Consider the following 23704-nt stretch of genomic DNA (forward strand, 5'->3'; position numbering starts at 1 on the left):
GTTTTACTCGGTATTAGTATTTACATTCCTACCCGGCCAATCCGAGTAATGCGTACAAATTACGGCCTGGTAGCAAACGCACAACGTTAGTGAAGCTGTCCAACGATATTTTTAAGTTTCTATTGACTCTTTTCTGCTTATTGGAATCGAATTTTCATTTCCCACCAAGCATAAATTGTTTCATACCGGCCATATTTTTGTCGGTTTTTTTTTATATCGCAATGTAACTTGAATAGCGCTTCTAATGCATTTGTATTTATGTTCGGTAAAATTCAGTGATCTGTAATGTTTTTCGTGTTTTTGTTGGATTATATAAAATCCCAGTTTGCACTTTTTGCCATTTGAAAACTAACCTTTTATCTTCTTGAAAGCAAACAGAACTGATCTGCCGAAAAATCGAGAACGGCGTTTTCCGTATACATTTCTATAATTTAACCAATTGAAGTTTCCTAATTTGTGTTTTACTCGGTCCACACTCTTTACTATACAATTTCGCATCGGGGGTTACAACTGAAACTAGCCACCCAAATTATACTCGCCAAAACAAAGTAAAACACAACATGGGTCCAAACTAAAACTCGTTCAATTGTTTGCCCGATACCGAGTGACAGTATCGGTAATGGTTCGATAGCAAGGTACTATCGGCGCCAAACTGTTACTAAATTGTAGAGGAATTTTAGCCATGGTCCGCAGCATCGATTCTACTTAAAAGACAACATATAATAACTGTTTTTTTAATAATATAACTACTACTGGAGGCAACAACACTCTTTAATGCCAAATCAGATGTTTGCCTAATTACTGGTTAAATATTGCACTCGAACGTATAACATTTATTCTGATTGTTTCAGAATGGAATGACGCCATTTGGTGTCGGATCGTGATCATTGTTCTCCAAAATATCGTTTTGAGACAACTCTAGTCAAACTCCCGTTCACCAGATCTTCGCAATTCATTATCAACTTAACATTTTTTAAATTTAAGGACACGAAAAACTATAGTTTGAGCTTTGCGTGGAAACGGCTTATCGTTGTATTCGTTCCAATGTGAGTTGGCAGGTGGCGGATATCCCTTGTATATGTTGCCCTAGCCAGGCCAATTTACCAGGAAATACCTGTGCGCTGTGACTTTGATTGAAAATACTGCGCTTAAAGTTTCACAGTCCGTTTGGCAGGGCCGTTAAAAAACAATTGAACCCCTGAAACGAACTCCGGTTGTACTGCATGCAACCTATAATTTCAAAAGTCTTAAGAGAGAAAAAAAAAGTTTTACCAATTAAATATATTTTGTTTTTCTAAATTTCGATGTCCTACAAAAGTCGCCTTTTTCAGGGCAAATGACACCGAATGATCGTTTTACAAAGAACGGAAAAACACTAAGAAATAACGCTTACCATCAGGTAGATATAACCAGTTGCCAATGGTATTCTTCGCCAATTAGATTCTGTTTGCTGCGATCAGCTTTGACCTTTGTTTTCATAAAAAAGCTATGGTGCAAATAACACTATTGCATCTATGAGAAAGTAAACCATTTAAGCCGTTTGATATGGAACCTTGCCCTAAATAGAATGAACAATGTTCAAGGTTTTGACCTTTTTCTAGCAATAAAAAGTGAGGTTTTCAATCTTGAAGAACTTTTTAAAGGTTTATCTTATTATGGGTTTAATGCAAAGCCCGCTGTACATAACGAAAATCCATAAAGCGGGGAGCAACGAAAATAGCCGAAGGCATAATGCCTGAAATTACCCTTTAAAGACAGGGCATGTAAACTCAATCAATACTAGATAAACCACAAGCTTTAGCAAGCAATATTATTTGATTACAAGCGACCAAGATACGTGGATGCAATCTCTGTAGTGTCGTATTTGGGTCAATTTCATTTACAACGCGTTTAATTGCGGACACGCGGCATATCCCATACGTTTGCAGGCGTCATTGCTAGTATTAAATTACGTAAGAGGTGTGCAACCCTTTAAACCGACGGCCAAATATATGTGGATTATTGGGATCCGCCCTTGGGCCAAACTTGTGAATGGGGATTAAACTGCGAGCTAAACGCAAATCACGATCGTACGAGAGTTACGAAATTACCGAACCGCCCCTCCCCCCTATCGGTAATTTGCATTAAGTATGCCAAAGGTCTTTAGGCTTCTAATTGACTTGTTCAAACAGCAATTTCACGCAACGTAATGCATTTTTCCCATCGCTGAGATTGCACTTAAATAAAGTGCCGCTAATCTGAATCCATTTCAAAGATTTATCTGCCAGTAGTACTCTATAAAGCAATATCGTACGAAGCATTAATAAGAATATCAAAACCCAAACAGAGGTAGTGTTATTTTGAATGTTTTAAATCTTTATTGAATTTGAACATATTTTTTGACAAAAATTATTCAAAACTCTTAAAATGGTACCACTTCTTTCATATTCCTAACTATACAATCTCCAAGCATTATGCTCCGAAGTAGGAAGCATTTTTGGGGAAAAGGCTCGCCCTGGTGCGTTACACAAGTTTTAATTTGTATTTCAAAATAAAAATGGCTTGTTTACAAGATTATATTAAGATTAAATGGCTAAAATTAAACAAATGTCTGATTTATATATGCCTGGACTTAATCTTTGCTCATGGTTATGTACTGCTGTAATTTGCATACGCATTACTTGTTGACCAGACTTTGTAAATGGCCATATTTGTCTATTTCTAAATAGGGTTAACAGGTGGCGAAATTTAAACACAGAGCGTATTGAATTCCCGGCAAGCTTTCGCACAAGCGTGCTTCATCAGGTCAGTAGAAATGGCGATTTTTATCTATATAGTGCCACTTGGTTACCCCATTTGTTTGGTTGTGTTTAATCGCTTTCGTAAGGTAAGTATTTCAGCGTTTGTATAATAACGATTATACGAGAGTTACGAAATTACCGAACCGCCCCCCTCCCCATCGGTAATTTGCATAAAGTATGCCAAAGGTCATTAGGCTTCTAATGGACTTGTTCAAACAGCAATTCCACGCCACGTAATGACTTTTTCCCAGGAGATGCGCTAATGTAAACAAGGACGCATTAGCCAATTAACGCGGCGTGTGTACGTGTGTGTGTTTCAGTGTGTGTGCTTGCATGATTGCTTGCGTTTTTGTGCGTGTATAGGAAAGACATAAAATCGAAACAAATCAACTCGCGTTACTGCAGAGGTCGATGAACTTCCTTCTAAGAAAGGCCCTGTAATAACTATTTTCGCTACACGCACAAATTAATTTAGATCTTTCAAATTTGAAAGATATTATTTTTGCGTTTTTACTACAGTTTTATATTCAATTTCTTAAATTTAAGAGCAAGGCGTACATTCAATTCCCCTTTAAAGTATCAAGAAGTGTCCAACTTGTTTAAATATTCCAATTAAACAATGCGCATTATCTATGTGACAAAATTTGTTTGTGGCCTATCAAAGGTGTTCAACACTGTACGTTTTGGTTTAATTGTTACGTTATACTTTTTGGGATACTAGAGTACACAATTGATGTTCTTCTCATAAACATCGCGAAAACTAATTAAGCTTTTGCATTCTATCTGAAAGCATGTCGTCGTAGATTAATGGTCTCAAACTCTAAATCTCCAAAGGCTATAAAGGACCCTAATGAACTGGAACCGCATTACACCACTAGAATCTAGTTTCTCAAGACCAAAAATATAAAAAACCAAATAAGCAAGATAACGTATTAGGTAACTATACAATGAATACAATTGTTTATTGTCGAATTTCCTAAACCCACAGTTTTTGCGTAGCGGAATAGTTCTACATAAGTCAGTGTATTCTTTATTATATAATGTCCGTATTTTTAAACCGGCAACAGCCTTTGTACGTATAGTAAAGCTATAAACCTAACGTTAAGCTAATTTTTAAGTGATCAATAAATGTTTCCATGAGCCATAAACCTAATTCGTGGTGCTTAACTAGGGGATCAGCATAAAGTCAAGTCTAGACAAATTGGATACCACCTTTTAATTTTGCACTACAGCCTTTTCGTATACACCAAAGACTTTCGTATACACCTGCCTTCATAAATTTGTGTTGTGTGAAATGTGTTTTGGAGAAGTCGTCTTTACCCCGAAGGTTTTTTTCTTACGTCACGCGTCACAACGAGACGTCATTTGTGACGTAATTAGCAGAAAATCTACTTTAAACCTTCACAGCGTCACTAAATTTGTAGTGTTTCCCTGTTTTGTAAATCCTTTTAGACGTTTGTGATAGAAATCGCTTAGACCAGTGGTTCTTAACCCTGGGTTTGGACGAACCTGTACCAGTGGTTCGACAAGAACGTCCTCTGAAACATAAATAATGTTATTTCAAGCTAAATTGGTATCTCTTTTATGTGCCAAGGCGTCAAGTAACCTTTTAAATTGAAAGTTTGAACAATTCAACCAATATAAATGCAAGTTTATAATTTGATTATTCCTAGTTTCAGTTGCATATTAGCGCAGGGGTTGGCTACAGAATAACAGGTGTTTTTAGATTAAATGTTTCATGACGTCATATTTGAGTCATCCATGACAACTTTAATGCTCTTCCTAAGCACAAATCCTGGATCCGGCCAAATTGATGACAAACATAGAAGGAATAAACGATATCTGATTAAAAATTTGGGGTTCGGCGAAAGCTTGCAGAATGACATGGTGTTCGACAGGTTGCCAAAGGTTAAGTACCACTGACTTAGACCTTGAGTGACAACATCCCGCGATTTGCAAAGTTCACACGCATTGCCGTTTGCGCACATCCTCTATGGTGAATGGGCTGTCTCGCCTCTGAGTATATAAGTTTCAAATAAACACTGCTTTTCGGGTTTGGAGAAAGTGACGCTTTATTCACAAAATTTACCGACGCGTTTTACTACACAGGTACACAAATACGACATAACGGGAAATATCGACAGAGAAGGTTTTACACAACGTGCTGTAGGTCTGCATGTTTACAAGAAGAATTTGTGTACTTCTGAAGGTCAGAGTGAGTGTATAACAATCAACAGCTTATCTTTACGAACAAAAATTGACTGAAGACCCTTTGAATGCCTACAAACCAATTTGAAACGGTACCACTTTTTTGTGCCAGGGCACACTTAAGATCGAAAAATGCGAACTATAACGTTTGGAGAATAATGGCCGGGGACAGAGATTGTAGTGAGACGTAATAAGAATATCAAATCCCATACAGAATAAGACAACATGTTAAAAATTATTAAATAGCTATTCGAAACCCTTAAAATGTTACCTACTTCTGTAAGGGCTTTGAAACTCTTACTACGAGAAACTACATTGTTTTCCAATAAAATTATGACCTCTATTGTTTTGGAAGAAAATAAGAACCATGATGTTTGGATCGCTTACTGACATGTTGAGCGGTACGCAAATAAACAAAAAAACAACGGTAAAAAATAGGCGAAATAAATAGATTGAAAAAGAAAATCGAAAGTATTTTTATTTACCGTTTAGTGCTTTTTCGTTGCTTTTAATGTAGGGATTATATTTAGACAGGCGTCCAACATTTCAAATCCGGGTTTAAAGTTAAGATAAGGTGATCATATGCGAAACGTAGATAGGTCATTTTACCTGTAAAACTATAATTTAAATCGAGGAATAATTATCCAAGTTACTGCATTGTCGTACGAAATATATAGAAACGGTAAAAGTGTTTGAAAGAAAAATTTTTTTGAAAGAAAAATAATTTAGACCGCGAAGTGTAAAGGAAAACAACAAAATGCCCACATCAAAATATTTTTAATAAAACTCATATACAGGCCTAAGAGCAAAGCAGAGAGACTTACCAAACTAAACGGTTAGTGTGAGTAAGTCTATTTTGCTTTACTATAGGAAGCGCAGCATGCAAATTGCGAGAACACTGTATTCATTACACAAAACATAATAACGACAAAACAACAATCAGGCCTTGGAAACAGGTAAGTAAAACGTTGAAGCAAAAGATGCATTATACTTAAATATTTAAGTATTTTGCCCAGCGACTAATACAATTCATATAGGATTCTTGGTATGTTATCCCGATGTATTGTGCAAAAAGTATTATGGTCGTCTGATTCAATGCCAAATTACGTGGTTGCTAGTGTGAAGCACGCAAAACTGTTGGAATAAAAACCGACAAACGTATAAAATGTATAGGTTTGTTAGCCGAGAAATTTTAGTTATATTAAATATTTAATTTCACCGAAAGCATTCGACAGACCAATGATAAAATTTTGGATAAATTGTGCCGCGAATATGCTTTAAAATTTCATATGTGAAGCAAGCTTGTAAAAAACTATCGCCTTCGGCTTTGATACAACAAAAAAGGTTCGGCTGTGCTGGAAAATTCTACATTGAAAAAACGATTTTAGTCAGCTCGCCTTTAAGTTGCGTTTCTCAAGTTAAAAATAGTGGTTTTGTATAAAGTGTGCCGCGAATATGCTTTTTAAAATTTAAACTGAAAAAAAAACGAATCAAGTGCGCTCGCTTTTCAAGAGCGTTTCTCAAGTTTAAAATAGTTGTTGACTGAAGTGTGCCGCGAATTTGCTTTGGAATTTTAAGTGTGCCGCAAGATTGAAAGAAACAAGTGCTTTCGGGCCTTTGATACAACAATAAAGGTTCGGTTGTTCTAAAAAATCTACGTTGAAAAGTCGAATCAAGTCCGCTCGCCTTTTGTGGTCGGGGTCCGCAAAAAATTCCGCAATTTACTCGTCCCAGGGTGCGCGGCAAAACACGTGCTCGGTGTAGGTCGTCCACTGCTTGTACTCCTTGGCTTGCGCCGGCAGCGTCTTAGAGCCGCTGGAGTTGGAGGACACGAGTTCGAATCCCCGGCACGCCAACGTCTCGAAGGCGTGTTCCAAGTAGTTGTGCTTCAGGTAGTAGCGGCAGGTGTAGCCGTCCGAAGGGTAACGATCCGGGTCGCGACTGTCGTTTAGGTCGTCCCTAAAGACCTGGAAAGGAATTGGAGTAGGCGATAAACGGTCAGTTAGACTAGTGGTCGTTTTGTAAAAATAGAAAAAAATCCTTTTAAGACCGGAAAAGATTTTTTATTGTAAGACCATTAAAGGGCTAATAATTGATAAAAAGCGAAAAGAAGTATAATATAATACAGGATTACAAGGTATAGTCTGGAAAGTTTTTTTTTTTTTTTTTTTTTTTTTTTTTTTTTGGAATGGGATAGACAGTAGTCACACTTTGATACCTATCGAAATCGTTCGCGAGAAATTCGTGTGTGATGCCAGGCGACAAACGATTAGCAATGATGTAATGAATTGCAAAGGCAAAAAGGTCTTGTAAATCGACATCATTGTGATAACCACGTTCCAATACGAACTTGTATCGAAACGTCTTGATTTAGATGATTTCGATTTACTTAATGTGACGATTAACTGAAATATGATACAAGTTCGTACCTTAAAAATCTAAAGCTACATTACAAATCCGTGCAAAGAGTGTACCCACGAATAAAATGAGTTGCGGGATAATAAAAACTGGCTTACCACAACTAATTCGGGGATAATAGGCAATTTATTATGCAATTCGCGTCCCGGCGCTTTGCCACAAAGCTAACAGAGAAGCCCACGATCCCTATTGGTATCGCATCTTCGCGAATCCTCCGAAGAAATCAATGCGCCGCGGCTAAATGTCAAATCGATTTGCGCCAATCGCACGACACCTTGGCGCGAGGCAATTCTAACATCATTACAGAAAGGGGAAAATGACTTAAAGTGGCCCCTCCGAAGAAAGAGATTGGAAATCGATCTGTTTGACGAGATGCTCGTTTGACGCAGCCCTGCCAGTTCCCTCCTTTACCCTCCTGTCTACAGGGCAATGTCGGAAATGCCTGATCGGGGCTTAACCTTACACCGTTGAAATAAATTACAATTTTAATTACACGCAGTTATGCCAAGGCCGCAATGAGTGAAAAGGGGAAAATTGAGTTCATTCAATTCTCAGCCGCACTTCAGTCCACGGCTGTTCAGAAATACAATTATTACACAAATAATATCCGCCAGCAAAATGACGCGTCTGTATCAAGTAAAATTCCCGTTTGGGCCAATTCTGGACGCTGCCAAACACATTCAAGTGTTTGACGTAACAAAAATACGTCATGTAGCATGACATCACAAAACATGCCTGTTAAAACATTCTCGCGCGAATGGCAAGTGAGCCATGGCCCACTGGTTGGGAACCGCTGGCTTAAAGCCATTAAAAAAAGTCGGGTGGGGTGTAAAACTCAAATATATAGTCGGCCTTGTATGGTTTATGCTTTACTGTCACACAGCCGGGCAATTATACGGTAATTGAAGTAGAGAGGCTTCTAATTTCAGTCCAAATTCTAAATAATTTAACAGAGTCAAGATTTACCGGCACGCAAACTGATGTATGTTTCCGCTCAATTCTCATTATACTGGCATCTGCAGTTTTGGTTGCTTTATGAAAATTAAACGAGGTTATTTTGAAAACCAGAATTAAGCTTTGCCAAAACCAGTTTCTGTATTATGTCCAATGCACCTCGCCAGGAATTGGCATATATTTCCAAGTTTTGTACTCACTATACACAAACCCAAATCCTTGCAATATTAAAAAAAGGAACTAAAAAAATTATTTAACCATAATTGGCTTACGGTGGGTTAGTTGCTAAAATAAAATCGTGATCCTTTCTGATTTATTCAACACAAGAAAAAAATTTGTTTTCAGAAAACATTTTTCTACACCAAAGAAAAGTTGCTTATACATTTTATTTTTCGTAGACTTGATCGATTTTAAACTTTAAATATTTTTCCTAATTTTGTATGCTTGGCTAGAAAAATATTTGGATTTTTCGCGTCGTTACTTTTCAAGATAACTAGACCAAAATAAACAATCTAAGTTTTTTTCCTTAATCCAAAATAAATTTAAATCGAATGACTAAATAATGGACAAATAATTTATAGATCAGCCATGGACATATGCTGATAGCTTTTAATAACGTTGGTAAATCGCGAAGTAAAATTCTCTGAAAACACGATAAAGTTCGCTACGTTGTGTGCCAACTGTGGACATATTCATTAGGTAGTTAATTACTTTGTCAATAGCAGTTTATCAACTGCGACCAATGGTAATATACTATTTCGTGTGGCGTTTCATGGCTGCAAATAAACAGTTGTAAATGCGAACAAACCGCAGAATGTCAGACGGGCAGTGTTCTAAGCGCGTGATTAATACTAAACCTGTGCGACCCAGTGGTTATTTTTTGCAATTAATGAGTCACGCATGACGATGCGTTAGAAACTGTTTTGTTTTACAATTCTACAAAGTGTTGAATCGGTTTAGCAAAATTTGATTTAAGCGTGTTGTTCAATGGCTGTTGATAAACGTGGTCCACGGTTTCGTGAGTAATTAGCCCGTCGCCCCCAACAACTGGACAATAAATAATTGACACAATGTTAGTTCGTAAACAATCTAGGCGAAAATTTGTTTCCGAGCGAACACGCAAACCAAGCTTTACGAGATATGCTCGTGTGGTAATTAGGCCACGTCATTAATTTTTAATTATAATATAAAAAAAAAGATAAGCAACAAATACGCTTGTCCAAACACCAAAAATGACCAACGCATGATTGTTTTTAACGAACGATAAATTAACATTTCGATAAATTAAATAACATCCCTTGTCTTGCTACTTGTAACTTACGTTTAAACTTTAAATTTCCTTAAGATTCCCTATGATATACCCTTAGTTAAACTTAAGTCTAAACCTCAAAAGTACAGAAATCTTGTGTCTCGTTTTTGTAATAGGTTAGCACTGTTTTTGCTACGTGTTTTACACGTTTTGGCAAGGTGTTTAAAGCGTTTTATTACCATATATAAAATATCGCAACTACCCCCCAAGGGACACGATTTTAAAATGATGCGGCATAATTGATCGACCGACCCTTACCATAGCAAAGCCTGGGATGATGGTAATGAATTGTTGGCTATTACCCTCAAAGTATTAATTTGCCACATTTATGAGGTTATTTGGGCAACATTAACAGATGCTATTTTTGCCTATTTGAAAAGCAAAACTTAACATCCAGAGCTCCAATTGCTTATTTTTCAATATTTGTTTAAATATCAATAATTACTGAAGCATAGATAAGCTACATGCGTATTATGTGATCAAGCCCTTCTCGAGTCGCCCTGGCCAACGACAACGCTACTCATATGTATTGCACAAGATGTCTTCGAAAAGATTTACCGAAATGAGTCAGCCGGACCCGGATTTTTGTTTTAGCAAAGCCAGGCTAAAAAAAAAACAAGGCTGTGGTGAGGTTCGAACTCACGACCTCTGTTCTTGTGTGTTGTCCATATAATTGTTAAACAGTTTTATCTTGATTGCAGGTATAATAGCTCCATGATTTAAAAGGGGTGACTTAAATCCACAAGTTCTTTTAAAGATAAGTTTAATAACAAGGTTAATAACTAATTGCCCATAGGCATATAATGCTTCGTTTTTAAACAGTTGTTACCTGTATTGTAAGCCACGCAAAGCGTCGCCATCATTAAACCTATAGTTGTGAAAATTGTAAGGCACGATTTATTAACACGCTTGGTTGCACGATTTTTACCACGTGACAAAGTAGAAAGTTTGAGGCGTTTGTTGGTATATAACGATTTTGCAATAACCAGGTTAAACAGATTTATATAAAATACTTTGCGGGTTGTTCGCTTAACTTTGTTCAAAATAGCAAAAGCAAAAAATCAGCAAGTCTTCATTTTCTATGTTTGGTTTTGCACTGGCAACCACGACTGCGGAGTCGGTTAAAAACAATCCGAGTTCAACTTAAAAATGCATTTTTTTTGTAAAATAGCATATGAAAAATAAATATATCTACGTTTTCCAGCGCTGAAGAATGGTTTTATTAACCATTAAAAACGTTAAGTTACCTGGTTGCGATTTACCAAATATTCTCCTTTAATCGTATTAATCGCATCTTTTTGGTATACAATCGGTAGAACTGAAGCCCAAGATATCGAAAATCGGCATGGAAAGGTTACACAACTGTCGGAAATTTCTAAAATCGTGCACCTTATCTGAACCCGTGTAAGTTCACTCGAAAACTTAACCATAAAAATTAACTCGAACCCTGGGTCCGTGTATTAATTTGCTTTGCCAAGCGTCAAGACTTTTGGCTTAATGCCTGGCAGCGCGCTTGACAATCATATGTCGTACGTGTCGGAAGCGTTGGTTCTGCATTGCGCGACTGACAGATGAAGGGGAAATACAGATCAGAGCATTTCGGAATTGCGACCTATCTTAGAGCGATTTAAAGCACTCGCGTTTACCATATTTTTCATTTCGACGTGGACTTTTTAACCAACTTTTTTTTAAAGCGTCGCCAGTTTGTGTTTTTTCAGTTTTTCAATAGTAGTATTTAACCTATGTGTGTTGGCTTGTGTGTCTGTGTGCTCTTGCAAGTTTGTGCTTGATGTGTAGGCTATAGGTTTTTGTGTTTATTCCCAAGTGTGTAAATGCTGGAAAGTTTGTGTGTTTTGTTGTGTGTGTGTATGTGTGTATTTTACTGTGTATGTGTGTGTGTGTTTATGTGTGTATTTCAGTTTGTGTGTGTTTGTGTGTGTGTGGGTGTTTATGTGCACGTGTGTATGTGTGCATGTGTATGGAACAAATAATAGTATACAACTAATAAAATAAGTTATAAATATCTGCTTGCATGTTAACCCCCAAATGCATTTTGTGACAAGTCCGCACAAAAATTGTTGGCCAGACTTTTCGTTATCCCATAGCCCTTTGGACCGCAACAAGTGGTGACATCGCGCATTTAAAGGTTTGGAGACAAACAACTAATACACAAAACGTTGTTTAAAATAACGCTCAGTGATCTAATCGTGGCAAACGGCAAACCATGTTTTAGGGCTCCCTATAAAGTGGGTACTTTAAATTATCGGAACCTGCATTACAACACGAGCTCTCATTAACAGCAGTTGTGAAAAAACACTAATGATGTTTGCGGCAATGCTACATAAAGGGGTTCTACACTCAGGTAAACGGATTCCTTCCAAAGTTTGCGTGCCATGTAACAGTACATTAAAATGACTTCAAGTGCTGTAACATTCGCATATAATATCCGCAGTAATTCTACCACTTGGTCTAGTGCTTATTTAGTCATTATTAGTCGTCACTGATGTCGACTAATGACTGATAAATGTCCAAACCAGAGCGCTGGGTACCTAATTAAAAGTTTGATTATGGATTAACCTAGAATTAGGGATGAAGTTCGGAGTGGTTTGAAGGTAGTTAAAAAGCTTGCTAAAGTCCTATGCTGGCAATTAGGGTCTTAGTTTGGCCGACTTGGGTCTTATTTGATCGTTTATAGATCTTATTCCGGCGGATTTAAGTTTAGGTCTGTGGTAAGTCTTATTCACAAAATTCAGATCGTATTCAAAGTTTTGCCTAATTACAAACTAGAAATCGTCTGTAATGTCATTCATTTCGGTCTTGTTACTTGAGTCCTTTTATTCTTCATCCCAAAAACAAACACACAAATCCTTCAAACGTGTTTTCGCAGCTAACCGTGAAGCATTATTTTCGTAAAATTGGGTTATTCATCCTACGTTTTGCACATAAAACAACTTGCTTGCCCTCTATTGCCGTTTTGGTATATTTTAGTTAAGGTATTGCTCATAATCGGACGATTTTACCAGTTTTAATCGCTTAACGTGTAAATTTTACGACAAGGACTTGACTTGGAATTGACTTGCTTTAATTATGACTTGACTGGGACTTGACATGTTTTCCGTTTAAAAATACTTGACTTAGACTTGAGTTATTTAACAAATAACTTGACTTTGGTCATTTCAAAATGATTTGTCTACAACACTGTAGGCATAACAGTGCATTTTTCCGTTAATTTGAAAGATTTTCCTTCGAACCCAACCCCATTTTAAACAGGTGTCAAAAGTGACCTGAAACCTTCACCAGATTAATTAAAAGCATGATGACCTGGCTGCTTACCTCCTTTGCGATGTCGGATCTTCCGGACACAGTGATCCTAGTGATCCTCCTAAACTTCTCCAGGGAGCTGCAGTCCCTGGTGGCACTACAGGAGCTCCGGTAGCCCAGGGTGATGAAGAAGGGTCGGTTCTGTGTGAGTGAACCGGTGCTGTGCATTCTGTCCAGCGACCTTCGGTACAACAAGTCAATTGACTGAATTGATAAATGAAATTGGTGAAAAAACTTCTGCCTTAGAGGCCTTAGCTACAACCTAGTGCTAGTGGGTAGCCGTTGTGATGACTCAAGTCACTGTTTTGTGATAATGCACTTCAGTCACTGTTTTCAAATGATTCGACTAGAGTCTTTCGGACAAAATGACTTGACTTGACTTAAGTCTTATTTACAAATGACTTGACTTGGATTTCAAAACGACTTATTTCCAACCCTGCTGTGCAGATACATTAGCTACAAACTAGCGCTTCCTCGAGACATTTTGCTGTAAAGGGAAATTTAAGCCATTATTTGCAATTCGACGCAGCAATTCCTACCTAATAATAAGTAAATAAGATAATAAGTGAACAGCTTAGGGTAACTGAAACACTCTTAACGCCAAACCAAATTCTAGCCTAATAATATGAAAATTCGATAGTTTTGAATGTTTAAATTTAGCCCATTTTGCTTGTTTGACCATGCTAATGATAATTTTTTGTTCAAAATTTCGGTTGCTGTGTTGGAATAAAATGTTAATTATCGCCGTAAGTTTAGATCTTGATTAAACCTTGGTAACATATAAATAAATTGCAACTTAAATTGTTATTTTCTAATGCTAGAATTAAAAATTAATTATTTACAAATTATTTTCTTTGGACCCATTGTTGTGTGGGTGGCGCAGTGCTAGTTTACCAACGCTAGAAAACTTTTTTTTGCTATATTTACCGTCCGATCGGTTCTGTTTGTGTGATGGGGGAAGGCCCTTGATAGAGACGCGGAAAATACGGTTTCGGTGGTTCCCCTTCTCCTGCGCTCTAAAAAATGACAACGGTTTGTCAATTAAAGAAATTTGCCTCGACGCATTCAGTATATATTTTTGTAACACGACGTAACAACTGTAAGAGCGTTTCTTAAACTGGTAAATGCTTCACCACCAGTTGAATGAAATTTCCTAAAGAAACACAGCATTAACCCTGTCCAACATATACATATATGCAATTCTTGGCGAGCAATTCATTGAACGCAAATATCCGTACTTAAAAAAGTTACAAGTCAATACGGATAAAGCCTTTTTCTCAAACTTTTTCAGCTTGCGGCGCATGTATTATCACACGATAACTATATTACTTATTTACTCTTTTATAACTTATAACTAAAAATATACCGTAATATTATCCGTTATTTAATGTATTATGAATATTTCAGTATCCCATTGCATGCATGCTTATACGTAGTTGTAATTTTAGCGGGAAGTAAATACCCAAAATGTTCTTATATTTTCAAAATGTTTAAACTATTATGTTCAAATGTGTGAAATTAAATTCTTTTTTAACCAGGCCATCCCACCATTTGCTTGAGTATATGTAAACTAAAATTTCAATTGGTTGGTTGAACGATAACCTCACGTTTTTAAAGGTTTTTTGTTTAGATACGCCGTTATGACTAAACTCTGTGGCGTTATCTCTGAGAATTTTCATGCATTCCGGCAAGTAAATGATTGTTCTTTCACCCCTGCTTATTCCTAACCCGTGGAGAATGAATCTGAAAGCCGATAGGTTCGTGGAATTTCAACGAATAAATAAATATGTAAGTCATTCATCAAACGCCACAAATAATCCAATATACTTCTGTACGAGCTTTGGTAGTTATTCTACGGTGAACTGCAACCCCCAGTCACTATCTTAGGTTTTTTGAAAACATTCACAAAATGTTACCACTTTCTGTTCAGGATTTGCAACTCATTCTATACATTTTTCTACAATCTCTAGCCATTATTCTCCTAAACAAAACAGAAAAAACAAGCCGGAAACACACAGTATATGTTCCACCCACCTGAAAGGCCGCCTTCTTGTCCAATCTCTTCAACAAGGCGAGCAAATCTTCGAGCGCAAAAAACTCCGCTTCGGCCCTCGCTCGCTGCCGGTCGGCGGCGCTAGAGAGCAAGCGCTCCTGGCACGGCGCCAGCGGATTGCGCAAGAAGTCCAGGATCAAACGGAAGGTGGCGCCGTCGCGGTCCAGGAACATCCGGCCCTGGGAGTCGCGCGTGAACGGCGCCGCGTCCGCCGGGACTTCCCCGTTGGCCGTGTAGGCCCGTACGGCCGCGGCAAGACGTGATTTGGGTTGCTGTGTAAGGGTGGCCATCGTGCTTGTGTAAAGTGTTCCGCCAATGTTCAGCTCAACTATGTTTTGGCTGCTGCTGCCGGCGTCCTGCGCTGCCATGGCTACGGAAGAGGATTCCGCTTCCTTTTTTTTCTTCTTCTTCTTTTGGATGGAGTAGCTGGCGATCCTTGGACTTTTGGAAACGAGTTTGGGAGTTTAAATTTCTTAAAGTTCGTCTGTTGATTTACGTTGATTTGGACTTCAAGCTTGCGCTGATTTCCTTATCCGTGCTTTTTTCTTGATTGCAACTTATTAATTTATTGAGTTTTCTATATTTTTGTCACTATATGGAATGCCTGCGTCCAAAGAAATGAAATGTTTTTTCAGATCGATGAAGCCATGTTTGATTCTCAATTAATTTGTTATTAAAGGGCTATACTTAAAATATGTCCGATAATATCGGAATGGAGCCGATACCCGATATCCGATTCTAAGTTTTCCATCGGCACTTATCCGATACTAGGGTGTTATCAGCGCCGAACTAATACTAAACTGACATAGATATTTCAGCCATTTTTTATAGTTAAAAAATTGCTTTGAACATTTCAATTCCATCAATATTGCTTATTGGGCCAAAGTAACGACGTCGCTGTTTATTAAATGAGACAGCTGTATTGATTTTTCAAAATATCGGGAAACGGTAACGGAATAAAATAGGGTTTGAGCATCTCTACTTATAATTGACGCCCCAGGTTATTAAACTCAAAGGCTCTTTTTTAAAACAGTGATTGACAGAAAACCAGTAGCAAACGGTTTTAGTCCTTTTGAAGACAAATGTTCACAAAATAGCTCCCGCATTAACGCACCGAAACCCAACGGTGAATAATGCTCAGAGCCAACTTGTATATTTCAAGTTTTATATATTCGACTAATGCATTCTCGTAAAACAATTGCACCGTAAAATATCTACAAACAAACTCAGTTATGAGAATTATACTAGCTCGAACGCTTTTATTATGTAATACTGTATATTCTACACGTATAAATTTCCATTACGAAGACAGCTAACCCAAATGAAAAACGCAACTTTGGTTTGAACTATCACACGAAAACTTAAAAAAATTTCTTTCTTCAAAAATTCTTCTCAAACCTAAAACGACTCAGTTGTTTGCCTGGTTGCAGTCAAAGATTTGTTTAGTTATTACAACTTAATGTTAATAAGCCTGTAAGCCAGGCAAGCTCATTTTTTGTGTCGTCCATTATTTTTCCTAATTGTTTATAGTCCTGCATGCTTACTGGAATAAGCTAAAAGTTAAAGAAAGAAAGAAAGAAACACCAATCTAGCCTTCAAAATCAATCTTATATTAATTTGAATACGAAAACAGGTAACGCAACTTTGGTTAAAAAAAAAATTTGAATTTGAATTAAAAAAAATATCGCAAAATTTAATAAACTATCCAACTGTTCCTAATCTTTCTACACTTCCGGACCGGCAAAAATACACAAATCATTTTACGGACCGGCAGCAATAGTTTTCGAAAAACGATTCTCCTATAATTCAGCAGCTATTTAGGGCGCGTTATTTATAGACGACGCTGACAAAGTCATATAGGTTATTTGAAAAATTACTAAGGTAGTCTACTTTAAGGCAATATTAGTACCAAATTCGGAGGTATTAAAACAAATTTTGGCTTTGGTCTAGAACTCTCACATTTTCGTCCAGTGGTTTAAAATTAAAATGTTAACGATATTTGGGTTAGGGTGCGAGTTAGCCTTGGGTAATATTCTTATATTGTTATTATTCCATATATATTTTTTCAATTTTGACAACTATAGTTTCTTTACTGTAATAAAAGGTGGTAGGATTCTAGAGCAGCGCCCTTATTATTTTAGCATTGAAAACAAGTCATTTTAAAATTACTTAAGTCCCAGTCAAGTCATTTGTAAAAAAACTTGCCGAAGTAAAATCTCAACACTGTCTAATGTGCTTAAACTGCAATTTGGCATAAAAACTGCAATTTGGTCTGAATTGCATTTTAGCGATATTTACCGAAAACTACTAATTGCGCTTACTTAAAAAAAACTGAAATCGCGTGAACTACCAATCACACTGAGCTACCAGACAACCTAAAAATAATCAAGGTTTCCTAATTTCTTTCCTTTTCCTGTGGCGCACCGGGCAACCTTCTATGACGCCATAGTGCGGTTTAACAAACTGACGGGTGCGTTTAATTTTAAATCTAATAACCTGTCAGGGGTAATTTTGGATTTCACACCATGAGTGAACGCCGTTCAATTGTATTGATCGACAATGCATATCGTTTTTTAATTACTTGGTTAAGAGGTGTGGATTCACGAAATTGCCTTCCGCTGCCTATGTTTATTTCCTTTTTACCTGTTGGATTACAAGTCCTCAATAATTGCATCTTTTTTTCATGGTGCTTTAAAGCAGTTTTTACTCGGCCTTTTTTGAAAAATCTGCCCAGAAGGTTAAGTGATTTAAAATTCAGTGTTGTAAACAAGTCATTATGAAATGACTTAAGTACCAGTTAAGCCATTTAAAGAATAACTTAAGTCCAAGTCAAGATTTTACAATAAATACCAAGTCAAGTCCCAGTCCAAGTCATCGGTTGCCCAAGTCAAGTCCAAGTAAAGACATTATGAGAGGAAGTCAACTGCAAGCTATATCATTTACAAAAAATAAAATTAAACAACTCTCTCGATTATGAGCAACGACTAAAAATAACAATAACGCGATACCTCCAGCAAAATGTTTTACATCCATAAATTAAGATAAATTCCAATTTATTGAAAATTATTAAATAAAAACACTTAATTTAAAGGTATTTGCAAAATAACGTGAGGCCAAATCAGGTCATTTGCAACAAGTAGCAAGCCAAGGCCCGGTCAAAATCATTAGTCACGCAAATCAATTTCAAATAGAGTATCAAAAATTAATATTAAACTTTTGAAATAGTAAACACGTTCCATTTTGACCAACATTTCGAAAACCAAACACGAAATAACTAAAAAAATAGCAAGATTTAATACATTTTATAATTGTCCCAAATATCCAAATAATTTTACGAAATGTTATTAATTAAATCATTTTAACATACGCTTGATGTGTAAATGACTCAAGTCTAAGTCAAGTCGTTTGTCTAAATGACTTAAGCTATACAACAGTATTAAACACACGTTGGCCTTGGTATACTTGAAAATATAGCCACCCTATTATAGCGCCGAATCAAAATGCGTATTTACAGCACTGACACAAGACGATTTGTTGTCAACATCCCAATGTGTTGGCGATATTGCGAAAAAACAACCTGTGTTTCTTGGAAAAGGGAGATTTGGAAAGGGCAAACAGCGAACATTATTGTTTACATGTAAAATGGTGCATCTTCACGGAATGGAAAACCATTTGGCGGCCTAGGTTTCTCCTTGTCAATCACTATTCCACTGACGCGTATATTGACAATAAAAATGAAAGTTTAGAAACCTGAGTAACTGGAATGTATATTTCGCCTATTCTAAAATCGTTAGTTCCTTATTCAATATGAATGTCATTGTAGCTAAGATGAATAAAGCAAGTAACCTTGGACTGTTTACAGCCAAATGACTTGACTTAAGTGCACTTAGGTTACTATTTAAGTTACTATATATTTTTTGACTTGACTTGACTTAAGTCTTTTGGGCTAATGGCTTAACTTGACTGAAGTCATTGGGACAATTGACTTGGGTTAAATTAATTGTTTTCATTAAGTGTTATTTATAAAATTGCGTTATTTATCCTAATCTTTGCACGTAAAACAATTTGCTTGTTATATGTTGCGTTTACGTTATTATTTACTTGAGTAATTGCTGATAATCGGAAGGTTTTGCCAGTTTTCATAATTTACTGTTTTATTTTTGTGACAAGGGGTTGACTTGGAGTTAACTTACTCTAGCTATGACTTGACTGGGACTTGACTTCGGCAACCGATGACTTGGACTGGGACTTGACTTGGTATTTATTCTAAAAAACTTGACTTGGGCTTAAGTTATTTTAAGAATGGCTTGACTGAGGCTAATAATTTCAAAAATGGTTTGTTTACAACACTTATTTACATGTTAGCTTAAACACAGTTGGTAAATGATGTCTATCCTAGCTAATTCCACTCGCCAAAGAGAACCTATAAAAAACTTTCACGATTTCACAAGAGGGGGGCTGCTTACTTTCTACATCCAATGCTTAAAATTGTATTTACACTAAAGACAAAAACGACGTTACCCAAATGGCGTTCTTCCTACATCAACCAGACGTTAAGCAAAACTACATCAACATTAACATAGACATAAATGCACTTTAAAATATTTTCTAGAAGCCGTAAGAGACCTTCTTTTTACTCTTAGCAAATTTACAGCACTTTTCGCAAAACTGGAGCAGTAAAACTACGAGCCAAAAGCGACGTTACACAAATTCGCAAAAAGCGGTCAAAAAGGCCGAAATTCCCGTGAAAAGAACCACAGCCGACCGCCCGAACGACTAAAGCTGTATATCAACAGAATCATCGGGGCATGTTTCCAGCAACTTCCTATACAGTCGGCTCGATTCTGTAGCAAACGCGGCGCGCGGCACGCGGCACACCTATGCGAGCCCTGCTCTCTGCAACCGTGTGTAAAGCGCGTGCGGGCTCCACTTCCCCCAAAAGTCGATTCTACACGGGCGGATGTTGCGTGTGCGCGGCCCAAGCGCAGCTTAATAGTTTATACGGTTCAAGCTGATTTACCGTCGCGTGTATAAGCTACTATAAACGCGCAAACCCTATGCTTGTTTGCCGGGCACTTTTGAACTCTGTGACACACTCTATTTTGAACTGGATAGTTTACACAGTTAGCCAAGTCGACAATTTAGAGCCATATGGTGATAATTCTTACCTTAATTTTAATCCTATTTAAGTTATTATATGTTTGTTCATCCTAATTTTAGATTTAAACAATGTAAAATTGTTTAATTATTCGTATTCTAATTCTAATATAACTTGTTAGTTTATAGTTGTTTTCGATCTTACTAAAATGCCACTTTGTCAAATGGCGTTTTCAGTTATTTTTTCAAACAAGTGCTCAACCATGCAATTGAGTTATACTGATAAAAAACGCCATTTATGGCGTACGAATATTTGCCTTTCACAATTTGAAAAAGTAAATGCGATTACATCTAAATTGATATGCAAATGTTAAAATTTATAGTTCAGATTTTAATTTAGTTTATAGTTCTCGCAAATTGAGCAATTATCATCTAATTTCCATGGTCCAACTTTAATCTATTGTTAAAATATTTTTGCAGGTACGTCGTTCTTTTTCACCAGGCTATGACCCTTTTAACCAGGCAAATCCGGCATTTCCTTAAATGTGTTGAAACTAAAAAGCGGTTGCACATTTGTGCGCGACACAGAGCGATAACCTCAGGTTTCCTGTATGGTTCTTGCTTTAGACATCCCTTTATGACGTAACATTGTGACGTCATCTCTGAACATTTTCACGCGTCCGGCAAAAAACCTATTTTACCTTCACTCCGGTCTTTACTCTTATTAGAAGTGCCGGGTTTTTCGAACTGTGTGCAAAACGCAAAGGACGTTTTGGACAAAAATAGATTTATTGTTAAACTTGTAAAGAAATTGACATAAATACATGTCGCGATTTAAAGGCGAAACAAGCCATTACAATTGCCTTTATCTTCGATTTTGCTCGAAAACAGAGGACATATAGGCTACTGCTCGTGTACAACCCTGTTTCTTTAATTGTTTTGAATTTTTGGGATCATTATTCGCGGCCCACAAACAATCTGAGTTTGACACATAACAAGGAAATTTGTACATACCGACATCTAGAAACTACATTTAAAAGTAGCCTACTGCCGTTTTTGAAAGATAAAATTTAACAACAAACCATAAACAAGTCATTATAATAATTACTATATAAACAGAAGTCAAAATCCTGGAAATAAAAACGCACCTTATACACAAAACTATACCTACAAATATCTAAATACTTAGCTATTCGCACATTAAAATACGAGCTTACGCGTCACGAATACTTGACGACATTTAAAGAGGAGAAAATACGCCAGTCGCCCATGTGCTTAAAATATAGTAGAGAGGGATTACTTTACCGGGCTATTATCGGCCGAGACACAAACACTAATGAGACTCTGGCGCCAACTCCCCGGCTTTAGTTTACCTAATGTACAACGATGTTTATTTGAATTAAGATAAACTGACAATGCATTTGCTGGCGAAATACATTTATTTATGTACATTATTTTATAAGATATTAAAGGTTAAACTAAGTACAAAACTTAATGAACCGAAAATCAGTTTGTTTGAATGTTATCATATGATAAGTTAAGATACTGATTATGCTTTTAATAGCGAAATATATTTATCATATTATAACATCCAAACAAACTGATTTTCAGTTTACTAAGTTCTATACTTAGTTTATTATTTATCATTGATGAGCAACCAAAATCGTTTGTTTTCACCATTCGGATTCAGGCAGATTCTGTTATTCGAAAGAAAAATCTGTTTATAAAACCTTGTGATAATGCCTGGCCCGAATCGCAAGCTACGATAAAGTATTCTGCTGTAATACACCAACGCCGTAAAGAATGCCAGATCGCCGCGAAAACCAGAAGTTGTCGTCGAACTTTGCAAAATCAATTCCTGCGCTAACGAGGGCTTCTTATTAGCTATACAGGTTCTATAAACCAACCACCAAAATCTAGGAAATTTTCTTCAATGCTAGGAAACCTTTCTTTAATAAGTGTAAATTGTGTCCCTTTTGCTGTTTCATTAAATACGGCCCTATTCTCTTTCTGTCACCAAATATCATGTTCGTTTTTTATTGTTTTCTTCTCAAAAGTCATAGCGCATTTTCTAACTCTGCCTTTGCTGTCAATATTTGTTTGACATACTGCGATCCATAGACGTGACACGACGCATACCTCGACCAGCTAAATAAACTGCATTTGTGCGTTCGGCAGAGCGTCGTTATGCATTACACGAGAAAGGGAAATTCCGTAATGCAAAGCAAGAGAAAAAGATTTTTCTCACGCGCAGGAAAACCTATAACTCCACAGCGCTGCTTTGCGGAAAAACAATTTAACAATGCCAGAGGTTCTTAAACTGTGATCAGAGACACCCGTGTGTGTCATTTCAATCTTCCAATGGCGTTGCACCATGATTCCGTTTTGCATCTAAACTTAAACGCAGTAAAAATGCTTACAGATAGTGTTATTTCCCGATAGTTGCATTCGATCGAATTCTAGTAGTTCATTACAATTGGGTACAAGGTCCTTTTTACCATAATTAAAATAAATAACTGCAATTGTTTCCTGCTTCACACGATTAGACCTAACGCCACTCATATTTGCGCACAAGTTCGCTTACGACGCAAAGATTTTTTTAAGATCACCTGTCTTGTGACGTCGTTATGACTGAACTCTGTGTCCACGACCCTGAATATTTTATGGGTGCGTCAAAAGTTCAACAGCTTTTTGGAAGAAGTCGCAAGGAAAAAGATTTGAGAACCGCTGATCTACATTAAATGACGACAAACATGTTTTGCTTAATAAGAGGCAACGACTATTATTCAGCTATAAGAGCAAGCTGGAACGGCCTGAAAGCGTGTACTTGTTTAACAAGTTCAGCAGGTAAACATAGCGGTAAAGTTACGAACCATCGACAAAACATAACACAGCAGGTTTTTTTAAGGTTTGGTTTGGGTGACCGCTAAGTAGTTTTAAGAGACCGCAAGTGTTTCATTTTAATACCAAAAAATAGACATATTTGCTTAAACGAATTATTTATTAGGCTACTGGCAGTGCACAATCACAGAACAAATTTTTCAGGTTCTTTCTCATGCAACAAAACAGATTCGCAATCCCCAAATTTTGGAACACTGTGTCTATGTCCAAATTTTGGGAAACCGCTGGAGAAATTTTTTCACAGGCGGGTTCAAATGTTTATATTTAATTAAAATTTAAAATGTGTGTTGTTTGCTTTTGGGGCAAATATGCAGTGTTGCAATGACCTAATTCAATTACTTAATGACTTGACTTATGTTGTTTGGTAAAATGCCTTGACCTAATTTTAATCTTTCGGGAAAATGACTTGACTTTGGCCTAGAAAGCGTTGAGCCAGATTGCTTGGGTTGAAAATAATTGTTTTTAATAAACATTCTTAAATAAAATTGGGTTAATTATCCAAATTTTTTGCATGTAAAACAATGAGCTTGCTATATGTTGTATTTTTTTCTAGTTGGGAAAGTGCTTATAATCGGAGGAGTATACAAATTTTAATAGTTTGTCGTTTTTCTTTGTACGACAAGGAATTTTGTCCCGCTCTAATAACGACTTGACTGGGCAACT

At 36.8% G+C, this 23704-nt stretch overlaps 1 protein-coding gene across 1 annotated transcript; it reads right to left on the reverse strand.

Moving 5' to 3' along the window:
- Nucleotides 1-4981: 4981 nt before the first annotated feature.
- Nucleotides 4982-15616, reverse strand: LOC146136969 (BTB/POZ domain-containing protein KCTD12-like). Its single transcript, XM_083395422.1, has 4 exons — nt 15025-15616; nt 13918-14006; nt 13003-13171; nt 4982-6955 (listed from the first exon to the last, which is right to left on the reverse strand). Exons 1-4 carry the CDS (start codon nt 15409-15411, stop codon nt 6710-6712), a joined length of 891 nt encoding a protein of 296 aa, XP_083251548.1. The 5' UTR covers nt 15412-15616; the 3' UTR covers nt 4982-6709.
- Nucleotides 15617-23704: the final 8088 nt, after the last annotated feature.

This window comes from Ascidiella aspersa, chromosome 8 (assembly GCF_963924565.1).
Source record: "Ascidiella aspersa chromosome 8, kaAscAspe10.2, whole genome shotgun sequence".
NCBI lineage: Eukaryota > Metazoa > Chordata > Ascidiacea > Phlebobranchia > Ascidiidae > Ascidiella > Ascidiella aspersa.

Bases quoted from the DNA above. Each gene is read 5' to 3' on its own strand.
- LOC146136969 (XM_083395422.1), bottom strand. From the start codon at position 15,411: ATGGCAGCGCAGGACGCCGGCAGCAGCAGCCAAAACATAGTTGAGCTG. The intron at 14,007-15,024 runs GTGGGTGGAACA...GTCATTTTTTAG, and splicing joins ACAAGAAGGCGGCCTTTCAG to AGCGCAGGAGAAGGGGAACC. The intron at 6,956-13,002 runs GTAAGCAGCCAG...ATTCCTTTCCAG, and splicing joins GATCCGACATCGCAAAGGAG to GTCTTTAGGGACGACCTAAA.